At 44.5% G+C, this 13,408-nt stretch overlaps 1 protein-coding gene across 6 annotated transcripts in view; it reads left to right on the forward strand.

The window, feature by feature from the left end:
- The first annotated feature begins 621 nt into the window (after nucleotides 1–621).
- Nucleotides 622–13,408, forward strand: part of PTPRZ1 (protein tyrosine phosphatase receptor type Z1) — a 107,582-nt gene continuing 94,795 nt past the window's right edge. For 2 of the 6 annotated variants that reach the window (XM_083698865.1, XM_083698867.1), the window contains exon 1: nucleotides 622–952. In XM_083698865.1, coding sequence (XP_083554991.1) covers nucleotides 883–952 — 70 coding nt within the window. In that variant the 5' untranslated portion in view covers nucleotides 622–882. The remainder of the gene's footprint in view (nucleotides 953–13,408) is intronic. The other 4 variants (XM_083698864.1, XM_083698866.1, XM_083698869.1 and 1 more) reach the window with 3 other exon arrangements.

Consider the following 13,408-nt stretch of genomic DNA (forward strand, 5'->3'; position numbering starts at 1 on the left):
CTTTACCTTTACCTATGGACAGAATGGGGGCCGGCTCTACCATTAGAAACAGTGAGGAAGCCTTTAGGCAGCTGATTCCGAGGAGTCGTTCCCAGAGGTGGATTTAGGGGAGCACGACCAGTTAGGTCACACTGGGCGCCGAGCTTTTGGGGGGGGCACGACTATGATTTTGAATGGAGCATGAGAGGCAGAGGGGCTGAGGACCGCGGTACTCTGTGTGTCCGGGAAATTCCGGGCATGTGGCAGGACGAAAAATCTCCACCTCATCTTTTCCGCAAGCTCTGAGGTAGCGCTTCTCTTCGTCTCCTGCTTCCTTGAGGGGAGAGGAGCGTGAGAGACTTGAAGCAACAGCGGCGGCGGCGGCGGCGAGGAGCAAGAGCCCCAAGTAAGGATGCTCGGGGTCCAAGCCGCCCGCCTGGTTTTCAGGCGCTCTCTTTCCCCTCACGCGGGGCCCTTCTCGTCTCGCCCCCCGCCTTCCCCCTCCCTCCCCTCCCCGCGGTCTGCTGCTTCTAAGTCGCGCTCGCGCGCCAACTCCGCCTGCGTCTCGCGCGCAGCTCTTTTCATCCAGCGTAGCGCGCGCGAGAGCTACATGCGTCCCCCCCTCCTTTCTCGCAGCTACGCGCAGACGCGCACGCGCAGACACCGGCCGCGCGAGCCGCAACAGCGCTCTCTCGGAGCGCATTCGGTCCGAGGAGGCTGCGAAGTCCCTCGCGGAGAGAGAGAGTGTGTCTTTTGGCGGGGATTATTTCGTTCTCTCTCGCTCGCTTCCTTCCCCACCAGGCGCAACGCCCTCCCTAGCCCGGAGAGAACCGAGCGAATAAGAGGGCGGTGTTTTCTTTTCCATTTCGTGGGGAGGAAAGAAGCAGCCGAGACGGTGTGGAAATGCGAATCCTCCGGCGCTGGCTGCTCGCGTCCCTGCCGCTCTTCTTCTTCTTCTGCCTCTGCCGACTCGGTGAGTGTCTGTGGCGCGTGAGGGAGGCAACTTCGCCCGGCGTCGCCTCGCCTCCAGCCTCACGGGCCCGGGGGCGGGAGGTCCCCTCTCTCGAAACGGGGGGTCTGCCTTCCCCTCGCTCCCAAACTTGAGGGAGACTTCTCGGGATGTGCGCGGAGCCTGAGGTGCAGGGCAGCCATTCCCTCGCGTGTGTGTGGAAGGGAGGGAGAGCTCTTGAGGGAACAAGAGGAATAATGAATAAGAAGCACCTGCTGTTTCCCCAGGGTCTCTCATGAGGGAAGCTCGGGCCAGCCTGAGCCAACTCCGAGGGGCCGAGGTCCCTTCAGACCCCCCCCCATAAAATATTTGAGCTCCTCTCTCCCCCAAATTGATGGGCACCGCCAATCGAATGGGGTGCATGCTCCGATTCTTGCCATCGATTATGTGGGGCGGGGCTTCACCCCTCTTATTTTATTCAGGTTGGCACCCTCCCCTAGATGCCAAGTTCTAGGAGCTGAGGGATTTCCCCCCCTTCCAATAAAATATTTGAGGGGGCCGCTCCCCCCCCCCAGTTGATGGGCATTGCCATTGAATGGTGTGCGTGCACCGGATCGATTGTGTGGGACGGGGTTTACCCATAGGCATAGCCAAGGGGGGGGGCAGAGAGGGGCAGCTGCCCCCCATAATAAAAATGCATAGCAAACTGAGGTTCTGTCCCCCTATCAAAAATCCTGGCTATGTCCATGGGCTTACCCCCCAATATTTTATTCAAGTTGGCACCCTCCCGTAGAAGCCAACTTCTAGGTGCTATGGGATCTCACCCCCCCAATAAATATTTGAGGGGGCCAATTCAAATGCCGATTTGATTATGTGGGGCAGGGCTTGCCCATGGGCATAACCAATGGGGGCAGGGAGGGGCAGCTGCCCCCCACCAATAATCAATAAAAAAGCATTAGCAAACTGAGGTTCTCCCACCCCCCCCCCAACAAAAAGGCCTGCCCCTCCTAACAAAAATCCTGGCCATGTCCATGGGCTTACCTCCAATATTTTATTCAAGTTGGCACCCTCCCATAGGAGCCAACTTCTGAGGGGGTCTTCACCCCCAATAAAAAATTGAGGAGACTGGGGTTCCCAAAATTGATGGGCATTGCCATTCAAATGGTGTGCATGCACCATGCAATGTGATCAACCATGAGGGGTGGGGTGTAACCTGTGCTCCCCAAATATTTTATTCAAGTTGGCACCCATGCACCCTCCTGACCTCCTACTCCAGGCGGGGTGTCCCTGTTTCTCTCCGGAATTGCCAGCAGACACATCGATTGGGAGCAAGCTGGGGGGGGGGGCTCCTTCCCCCTTCCTTTTGCCTGAATTGTGAAACCACAAGGGAAAGCCTCGCTTGGTTGCATTGCAGAGCAGGAAGGAAGGATGCCCCAAGGCATAAGCTGTGCACAAGGAAGCAGGGAAATGGGGGGCGCGAGTGGGGGGGAGAGATGCTGCTGCTTCAGCCATTTGTTCTCTGCCTAGCCAGGCAGGAGGAAGCGCTCCTGTTGGCATCTGCACATGACATAAGGAAGAGAGAGAGAGAGAGAGAGAGGGAAGGAAGAGAGTCACTGAATGAGAAATTGCCTACAGTCCAAACAACGCGTTGGAAACAGGCATCGACCTGCCTGTGCAATGTGTTCTGTGTTGGATTGCACTGCGTGTTCGGGCAGTTGTCATTGAGTAGCAACCGCAAGCCACGAATGTGAGAGCTGTTGCCATTGACATGAATGACACTTGTGTCCAATGAGGTTGGGGGTGGGGGTGTCATAAGTGGGATGCAGTGAGAGCTGGCGAGGATGGGAATTTCTCGAAGGAATCGTGTCAAATAGATGAGCTAGGTGTGCAAGCAAAACAACTAACTGTCCAATAATGTATCTGAAGAAGTGTGCATGCACACGAAAGCGCATACCAATAACAAACTTAGTTGTTCTCTAAGGTGCTACTGGAAGGAATTTTTTTTATTTTGTCCAATAAATGTAAAATGAAATGAAATACGTGGTCAGGTTGTTATTTGCATGGAACATATAATGATGTCTGTGGTTACATTATTAGTGTTTGCCAAACAGAGGACTGGAGCATATTGCTTCCTGTGCTGTGAGTGAAAGTAAATATTTCCTGCAGTCGTTTATACCCATGTCCAGTTTTACAACAGATAAAGTAGATATTAACCTACATTTTTGTCCAATAGGTGCTGCTGCTTTTGGTTCATTAAACCTTTGTAAACTGTAAGAGATCAGTGTCATATACCAGCTATGCAGGAGATACCATTATATTAAATGTATGATTTATTGCACATATAAAAGTAATCTGAGTTCCCATTTTGAAGACTGCTGGAAGGGCTTAATTTATAGCTAACTGTGACTGGTTCAACAGAGGTTACATTAAAATGACTTGAGTAATTTAATGCCATTCTTATTGTCACTATTAAGTGCTTGGGGTTGATTCTTTACAAAGAGGTCATTTTAATGAAATTAGTATGTCCACAATTGTAGGTCAAAATAGGTATAGTAGCAGAAATCTACTAACTGAAGTCAGTGGCAAACTCAACAGTAGATGAACTTTATTTATTTCCTCATAATGAGAAAATGATTGCTTTTTGTCTGCATCTGTTGCTTGCAACCTTAATACTACAGGAATATTTATTGAGCCTTATTTTTAAAAAGCCTGCTTTTTCTGTAGCTTTATATTATAAATCATCTTAGTTAAAAGACGTAAAACAGAACCTTGAGTTTTGCAGACTTGATGAAACATTTCCTTACTGAAGATCCAAAAAGCTTACATTGAAAAATAGAATGCTAATTTGTGATATGTGAATATGAAACTTGGACATGCTAAAACATACAGCACCAATAAGATCAACAGTTTTATTCATACATCAGGTGTAACATTAGCTATATACGTCTGAAGGCCCCTGATTATTTTTCAAATATGACCCGAGGGACTATAGCAGGTTGTATCATCTCAGGGTTAGTCTGTTATTGATCCTCTTGAGTGAGAATGACTTGTACACTGAATTATGGGATTGTTCCCATGAATGAATATACTGTACTAAGTACTGGAGTATCATAGTAAATTTGGATGCTCGTTACCTGTTACTGTTTCCTAATCTATTCAATATTTCCACTTTGCCTAACATTTGGTTTTGTATTTTTTTTAATTATAAAAAAGTCTAGTTCCAAAATTATTGAGGAAATCTTTGTGTTTGTGCACATGGGGCATACATATAACCTCTTTGAGTCCCATCTGGGGAAAAGGTGTGGTATAAATAAATATATAGTAACTACTCAGTGGGGACATGGGTGGCGCTGTGGTCTAAACCACTGATCCTAGGGCTTGCTGATCGGAAGGTCACGGTTCGAATCCCCACGACGGGGTGAGCTCCCGTTGCTCGGTCCCTGCTCCTGCCAACCTAGCAGTTCAAAAGCACATCAGAGTGCAAGTAGATAAATAGGTACCGCTCCAGCGGAAAGGTAAACGGCGTTTCTGTGCGCTGCTCTGGTTCGCCAGAAGTGGCTTAGTCAAGGCTGGCCACATGACCCGGAAGCTGTACGCCGGCTCCCTCGGCCAGTAAAACGAGATGAGCGCTGCAACCCCAGAGTTGTCCGCGACTGGACCTAATGGTCAAGGGTCCCTTTATCTTTAACTACTCAATAATACTAGCATGAAAAGTGTTTGCCATGACGATGCTGAAGACTGTGGGGATTTGATTGATCATGATATGTAGACTTAGTTCATGGTGCATTGTTGCAATTTCATTTGCTTCGTTTCAATGCAACTTTTTTTCTTCGAAACAAAAAAAATTCCTTCCAGTAGCACCTTAAAGACCAACTAAGTTAGTTCTTGGTATGAGCTTTCGTGTTTAGTTTCGTGTTTAGTTGGTCTTTAAGGTGCTACTGGAAGGAATTTTTTTTGTTTTGACTATGGCAGACGAACACGGCTACCTATCTGTAACTTTTTTCTTCGTTTTGCGTTGCGTTGCTTATAATATACTTGCATGAAATATCCTCCTCTTGGGAGCACCATTATTCATATCTTCAGCTGTGCTGCATAAATGAATGTGTGGGTGTTTGGCATCCTTACTAGTCTTTTGCCTCTCCCCAGTCTTAAATCTCTGGAAAGTATTGCCCGGTTGCACATTAATGGCCAGCGGTAACTCCTCAACTGAATGATCTTTTGTACTGTCTTTGTTTATTTCTCTCCATTGAGACTGGTTGGGGCCTATTTAGTGAATCTTGACCATATGAATATAAATGGCGGTGCACAGATTAAACCAGAGGCTGAGCAAAAGGTCAAGAATGATACAAATGATATGATAAGTTTCACCCAAAAATACTGCTGAGATCAGATTCAGAGGGTTTATATCTCCCCCCCCCCAAAAAAAAAAAATTGGCAAGTCTCTCCAAATCCACACTGTTTGCTGGAATACAAAGAAAATTACTAACAATTTTACATTAGATTGTTGCAAGACATTTGAAAAGCTGAATAAATGAAAATAGTATCCACAGTGTGTGGATACTATGTATAAGGAATGAGACAGCATAAAGTTTGCAATTGTTAGTATGTTGCAATAATTTACATGGAGCAATGTTATTTACTCTTACAGTATTTGGATACATTTGCCACATCATATAAATAGTTCATTTTAGAAGCAGTGGTGAGTGGATACAGTGGTACCTAGGGTTACATACGCTTCAGGTTACATATGCTTCAGGTTACAGACTCCGCTAACCCAGAAATAGTACCTCGGGTTAAGAACTTTGCTTCAGGATGAGAATAGAAATCGTGCTCCGGTGGCGCAGCAGCAGCAGGAGGCCCCATTAGCTAAAGTGATGCTTCAGGTTAAGAACATTTTCAGGTTAAGAACGGACCTCCGGAATGAATTAACCCGAGGTACCACTGTACTATAATGCAGCCTCTCCCAACCTGGAGCTCTCCTCCAAATGTTGCGAAATCATAGAATCAGAGGTGGACCCTGAGGATAATCTACTAGTTCAACCTAAATATGCAGCTGTCCCATACAGGGATTGAACCTTTAACCTTGGTGTTAGCAGTAGAGCTATCCTTATGTTGCTGTACTACAATCCCCATCACCTTGGCCATGCTGGCTGGAGCTGATGGAAGTCCAGCAACATCTGGAAGGGACAAAGTTGCAGTCATGAACTGATACAATGCCCCCCCCCCCCCGTTTCCCCTCACAGCATTCTTCAAAGTGCTTGAGTCACTTACAGCCGAATTGGCAACCTAGTTGTGCTAAAGTACAGTATTGAATTTCAGCCTATTTAAGAACTGGTTTTCCCCCCAATAGGCCTGAAAAGGGCTTAAGTCTTACTTTGGTTCCCCTGCATTGTCTTTGCATCTGACGTAGTTTCCATTGAATACTGTGGGATTACTGCGAAGTAATTAGTTTGAGAACTGTCATCTTAGCAAGCCTTGTTTTCCTTCTTTCTTGCACTTGTCATTTAAATGGTCAGTTCCCACTGTGGCTGCTCTAATTAGGAATTTAAGGGCGAGAAGGTTCAGCTCTTTTGCTGACAATTTCAATTTATCTTGAAACAGTGTTCTTCAAGTTTTCCTTCGAGGGTTGGACGACTGAGTCGGTTCTAGAAATCGAGTATCACAGCTGAAAGCCTTATTCTTAAAACTTCACGCACCATTTGCGAGCCTTCCCAGTATTGCACCTCTCTTGTCATTGTGCTTATAAACTCATCTCATTAAGACAAGTTTTGTTTGAACACACCAGAGGGTTCTGCATAAGGAAACATAAATCAACAGGAAGAAAATCTTTAAAGCGAAAAGTCTTTAAAGCTATAAGCTAAAAGTTAAATGTACTCATTACTGTACAGGCAGATTTTTCAAAGAAACTTAACTACTAATATATGCAGGTCTTTTTAGCCCCCAAAACTTCTGAAGTATTTTTGCGAAGGCACACTGCCCCTGTTTTAACAAAGATTTCAGATAGAAATGAAATTGCTCTGCAGAAAATGTGGGCAAGGAGTATGAAAGGGCGAGTTTACAAGTCACCTTCAGAAAATAATTCAATGAGACTAATGAGGTTGCTCCAGACATTAGAATATTGCACCCTAATCACTTCTTTAGTTTCTGATATTGCACCTCTTTGTTTCTGATGTCATGTGGGAGACAGAATACCTTCACCCACATTTTTTTAAAAAAAATAATAATCCTAAAGGCAACTTAAATAAGTTTTTTTAAAAAAAAACATATCCCATGGTGAAATCTGTATAGAGCAACATCTATGCACAAGGAAGTGTATGGAAGTAACATTTATACACATCCAAGTTGTTCTGCCCATCACATCAACACATCCTTAAATAAAGAAGCAATCAGACTAAATCTGGGGGAATAAAGTAGGATGCCATAGTTGGGTTTTAGACTGATTTACATCCAGTCCTCCCCTGATTGGGAACAAGCGCATATACTTAACGTGGCGGCTGTAATCAGCACTTTAAGCTTATCGTGTGGAGGGTCTCTGCAGCATGGGGAGCGTTATTCATGGTCTTCTGGCAGTGGTAATAATGTTAATACAGTTATTTATGCAGCATGTTTTCTAAGTCCTCAAAGCACTTTGTGTATATTATGCCTGATCCAGACTTTGTCATGCTTAGAACAAGTCCATTGAAATGAATTGGCCTTTTCTAGTATTGTTATCCCCATATTACAAATGAAGGCTGTTAGGTTGAGATATTGCAGCTTACCTACGGTCAGCTATGGTTCTTACCTTGTTCTCTTAATCACTATACTTCTATAGTTTTTGAATAAACTGACCTGATGTCTGAGATACCTTTCCCTTGGCTGGTTGATGGAAGTTCCACTTCAAGATCATGAAAACAATCCATATAACATCAGTGATCCATCGGATAAACCACTGCAGATGTAATAGCCTCCTTGTGGAGCTGCCATGGAGGCTATTCCTAATGCTTCTGTGTTCAGGCCAATTATATATACAGCCTAACAGAGATGTAATTCTCATTTCCATGGCAGTTTCTCTTAACCCATATGTGCTTTTTAAGGAACACACTACAGTGGTACCTCGGGTTAAGTACTTAATTCGTTATGGAGGTCTGTACTTAACCTGAAACTGTTCTTAACCTGAAGCACCCCTTTAGCTAATGGGGCCTCCTGCTGCTGCCGTGCCGCCGGAGCACAATTTCTGTTCTCATCCTGAAGCAAAGTTCTTAACCTGAAGCACTGTTTCTGGGTTAGCGGAGTCTGTAACCTAAAGCGTATGTAACCCGAGGTACCACTGTACTATAAAACAATCCCAGTCCCACACTACTTACTTTCTAGCAGTTTACTTGACCCTCACTATAATTAAAATGTGACTTCAGGGCTTTGAAACTTTTATTACAAAACAAACAAACTGGTGGCAATGGTCACCACTGGCTCAGTTTTTTTCATAGTATATCTGAAATTCAGAATGCTTTCTAGGCTTTCTAGAACCTGTGGAACAGTGGCAGTGTTGAACCCAATGTAATAAGTTAGGTTATGCAGCAAGATTATCTGGCATTACTGTTAAAGTAGCCATGGCAAGATCACACCACGTTAATAATACAGTGGGGGTGCGGGAAGAGATTGAGCATCATAGAGTCTGGAATATTTTCCAAAATGACAACTATCTTAGCAAAAGTATTGTGATGCTTTAATGACTAATGCATTTATTATAGCACAAGTTTTCATAGACTAGAGTCCATCAGATGCATCAAGTGTTACCCTATGTTGGCAGCTGTAGACAGGAAAAATGTAAACAGGTGAGCTGAGCAGGGAATGCAATGCAGTACAATGCAAACAAACCAGATTGACATTATGTTAAAGCTTAAATGCATTTGAAGTAAGGACAGTAAACATTCACACACCAGTGTTGAAAATGACTTATCAATGACATTATTTTTATATTAATTAACATCTGTAATGCAATTTAAAAATCATCTTGGTTCAGGCCACAGGTGATAGAACTGAACTTCATTAGTTGTAATTCGGTGGTTTTCTGCTGGAGTCGTTCTTGGAAGTTGAAAAATATGTTATATTGGCATGTACCACTCTGTGCATTATCACATCATCACATATATTTTTTAGAGCTCAACACTTAACTGATGCATGTAAGTGGCTATTCCAGTACAATTACCCAGTAATTACCCATAAAGTAGACATTTCCAAACAGTATTCACTAAGTTCATTTGAGCTTTTTCCTGCTTCCTCACGAAGGAAGAATTGCTGTTCAATTTCACAGGAAATTCCATGTGTCTACAGTGTATTATTCTGGAGTCCGCCTTCTTTTCATCAATGTACTTTGACACAGTCATTATACTTGATCCCCCTAGCACTTCTTCATGTTCTAACGTCAGGGAGTGATCAGAAGGATACGACAAGAGCAGTGGCAAATGGTTAGGAATAATGGAAGCTGTAGTCCAGGCATAGGCAAACTCAGTCCTCTAGATGTTTTGGGACTACAGGTCCCATCATCCCTAGCTAACAGGACCAGTGGTCAGGGATGATGGGAGTTGTAGTCCCAAAACATCTGGAGGGCCGAGTTTGCCTATGCCTGCTGTAGTCCAATAGCCTCAAGAGGGCTATATGTTCCCCTTTACTACAATAAGGCAACAGCAAATGCAGGTGGGTATTAATCTCAATCCAGTTAAGAGCAGCACCAAAAAAGCACTTATATCTTCAGTACCTACAACCACCCACATAGTCCATGGCATAAGAATTCACACATATCAACAGTGGCCATGCATCCCATCTCTCACCTGGGCTTTGCCTAGAGTATCCTCAACCCTGGCTTCTCCTTCTCTCAGGGACCCTAAAAGCACCCATGCTACACCTCCCACTTCAAGCTGGGTGTTTGGCCAATGTGTTAAATACCCCAATGTGCATGCAGTCTACTCATGCAGAGTGTTTCCATGTAAGATAAGGACCTGGTAGGCCCAGTCTTCCCCCATGGCAATGCAGGCATTCTATGCATATAGGACTGCTTTGCACACTGGCTAAAATTCACGGCTGGCACGGGGAATTGCCAGAATGCTAGGTGGCAGAGGGGCATAGCCACCAGGGATGAACCCACTCTCCTATGAGGGATGCTGTATGAGCATCTCTATTGTCAGGGCTTTTTTTCCAGCCAGAACTCAGTTCTGGCACCTCTCAGGTGGGTGCCATTGCCATTATAAGAGAACAAGGGAGGCTTTTGTGTTGAGTTCCAGCACCTCTTTTTCTGGAAAAATAGGACTGTGTATTGTGATAAAAAAAAAATTATAGGGTTTTGCATCAGCATAACTAAAGGGTGTCCAAATGCCAGCTTTATATATACAACTTCAGTACACGGGTTGTTTGCAATGCCTATCCTGTGTCTCACCTTTAGAGCTTTGCCTTAAGCATGTATGGTGCAGATGGTGGACTGTACTTGTTTCCTAAAAAATTGGGACAGGAGAGGTACTTGAAAAGAATGAAACAGGACAGTAGAGAGAAGATAAAATTCCCAACGTAGTTGCAAACCTAGGTATGTAATAGCTACAAAAGCTATTAGTATGTGAATTACTGGGAGGTAGACACCTTTAGTGCTGTTGCTGTTTAGCAACAAGGCATGGGCAAAAATAGAGCATGAAAAGCAAAGGGGAGCAGATAACAGATGGAGAGACAGAGACAGAACAATAAGGGACAGTGAATAAAACAGATGAACTGAGAGAAGAGAGACTACAGAGATAGTGCACAGGTTTTAAAAGGTAGCTAAAGGAGAGTAGGCTACAAAGAAAACACTGAGAGTGGAATTGCTTGCCCAATGAAATGATCTCCCCATTCCTCCCCCTGCTTGCTCCTTGGGGAGGGAAGATGCAGGGGGAGGGGGGAAGCCTCACTGCACTAGCAGGAGTTCTTGCACTGGCCTCTTCTAATAGAAATGGGTAGTTGAATCTGGCTCTCAATGACAAAAATGTGTTGCCATGATTGATATAGCAGTGAAACTCTTTTTATTTGGTAAAAATGTAGAAGTGGGTGGCAGAGTAATCAGAGTTGAGTGCTGCTGCTGTAGATATTTATGGCTACAGGTGTTGCTGTGACAGTAGCTCCTTTATATCCTGAAACAACCAGAGCAGTGCAGTTTTGCACTGAGCATTTGTTGGTCTTTGTTCTCACAGGTTTTTAATCCCATCACCCATTCATGTGATCCACCTTGAAAATTGTGGGTTACTGATCTCAGATGTTATTAGCAAAATTAAAGTCGCATATTTTGTGCATGTGAAGAATTCTGGCTTGGTTGGAGAATTAATAAAACTTCAATCATCCATCCAATTAAGTCAGCTCTGTCCTAAGGATATCACTGGAACTAAATTGACTTAGAGCCAAACACTTCCGTTAAGTGATGTCTAGATAGCTCTGAAAAGTTGTTGCAGCTAAGTAACAACTTTAAATATTTTTTATCTCCGGTAATGCAGAATGGAGAGAGAGAAAATCACTAGAAAGTTTTTGAAAAATGAAACAAATAGTGTCCCCCAAGTATCAACATGCAGCTCTAGTTTTCTTATTTCAGTTGCTTTGTGTACTGAACATTGTATACAAATAAATGCACCCAGATGTATCTTGATGAATAAAGACCTGTTTCTGTGCACACAGTGATAGAATTTCACACACAGTCATTAGTGTATGTAAATTTTCTTGGCAAGTCTTTAGGTGTTTCCTTTAATGTGACTAACTTTCTGTTGCCTTGAATGTTGTATATCAGCTAATTTCAGTATTCCAGCAGTCAGTGGAAAAGCTTTAATTTGAATTTAATAGGAATGGCTTCCTTCAAGCAATTTAAGTATTAAGAGGGACATTATTTAGCACAGGCTATCCACTGAACCTCTGGAACACTGAAAATTAAAAAGCCTGAAGGTAAAAGGTAAAGGTACCCCTGCCCGTACGGGCCAGTCTTGCCAGACTCTGGGGTTGTGCGCCCATCTCACTCAAGAGGCCAGGGGCCAGCGCTGTCCGGAGACACTTCCGGGTCACGTGGCCAGCGTGACATCGCTGCTCTGGTGAGCCAGAGCCACACACGGAAACGCCGTTTACCTTCCCGCTGGTAAGCGGTCCCTATTTATCTACTTGCACCCGGAGGTGCTTTCGAACTGCTAGGTTGGCAGGCGCTGGGACCGAGCAGCGGGAGCGCACCCCGCCGCAGGGATTCGAACCACCGACCTTTCGATCGGCAAGTCCTAGGCGCTGAGGCTTTAACCCACAGCGCCACCTGCGTCCCTGAAAGCTCCTGTTAAATACCAATGCAAGGAAGGCCTCTGGTCATCTTTGCCAGGTTCAGCCTCTCCTTCCCTACTTCTCTTCCAGTGGATATTGACTAGACCTGGAAGCACAGTGCAACACAAGCTATTGTCTGATCCATGTTTTGGCTTAACTCAGTCCGAGTAACTCAAGGCGAGTAATAACAGCTTTCATACCATGGGTGGTATCCATCTAAGTTTTACTCAGAGAAGACCCCTGAAATGAATGAGCATGACTAAGTTAGGATATGCCTTTTTGTGGTTTTGTGAAGGTAGCCATAGGTGTGAACGGGGAAGAACCATCATTATTATATACTGCACACATAATAGAACTGAAGGGACTACTAAAAATGGTGGAAGGTATAAGTTATATTCTGCTACACTTCTCATGCTGCCTAGGGAGAAGCCTCCAAAACTGAGGATTGGCTAAGATAACAATCCTCACCATATCTTCTTTAACTCTAATTCCCTTTTAACTGTGGCCAAAGGTACCTAGCAGTACTGCTCTGTGAGTTGCTGCAAGGCAGGCTATACATTAAAACAAAAATTCTGAAGATTATGATTGAGTTCTTTCTGCCCATATCATAATGACCACTCACATTATACAAAGCTTATAACCCACCCACTCTCAGCAGCCAGAAGCCTCATAGCCAGACACTGGAGGGACCTGTCAGGAGTAAATATGGACCAATTGTATCAAATTGTATGGGAAACAGCCTTACTAGAAAAGCTAACCAATAAACTGAAACTGAGATGGGGACAAATAGAAGAGGACGCCTTCATTCCGGTATGGCTCGCCTTTATTACATACACAGCCCAGCAAGACAACAACAAGAATCCACCGACAGCATATGAATCAGTGTGGCTTACCTGACCCAACAAGCCCTCCCCCATCACAAATGCAAACAAACCCCACTTCAGACAGCCACAGACAACCAACCACACCCTGCCCCCCAATACCTCTCGCAATCAAGGAAATGTAATAAATGAATAGAGAACGTACCCAATTGACATTGACACAAAAGCCCACATGTACAATATACAAAAGAATATAAACCTCACCACCCCACCCCTCCTCTCCCCCCCTCTTCTTCCGCAACCTTATACTGTACTCAACACTTCTTCTTCTTCGGCGATCACTAGTAGCCGAGTAAGATTGTCTTCCATAAACACAGTT

Source organism: Podarcis gaigeae, assembly GCF_964106915.1.
Source record: "Podarcis gaigeae genome assembly, chromosome: 10".
NCBI classification, from domain to species: domain Eukaryota; kingdom Metazoa; phylum Chordata; class Lepidosauria; order Squamata; family Lacertidae; genus Podarcis; species Podarcis gaigeae.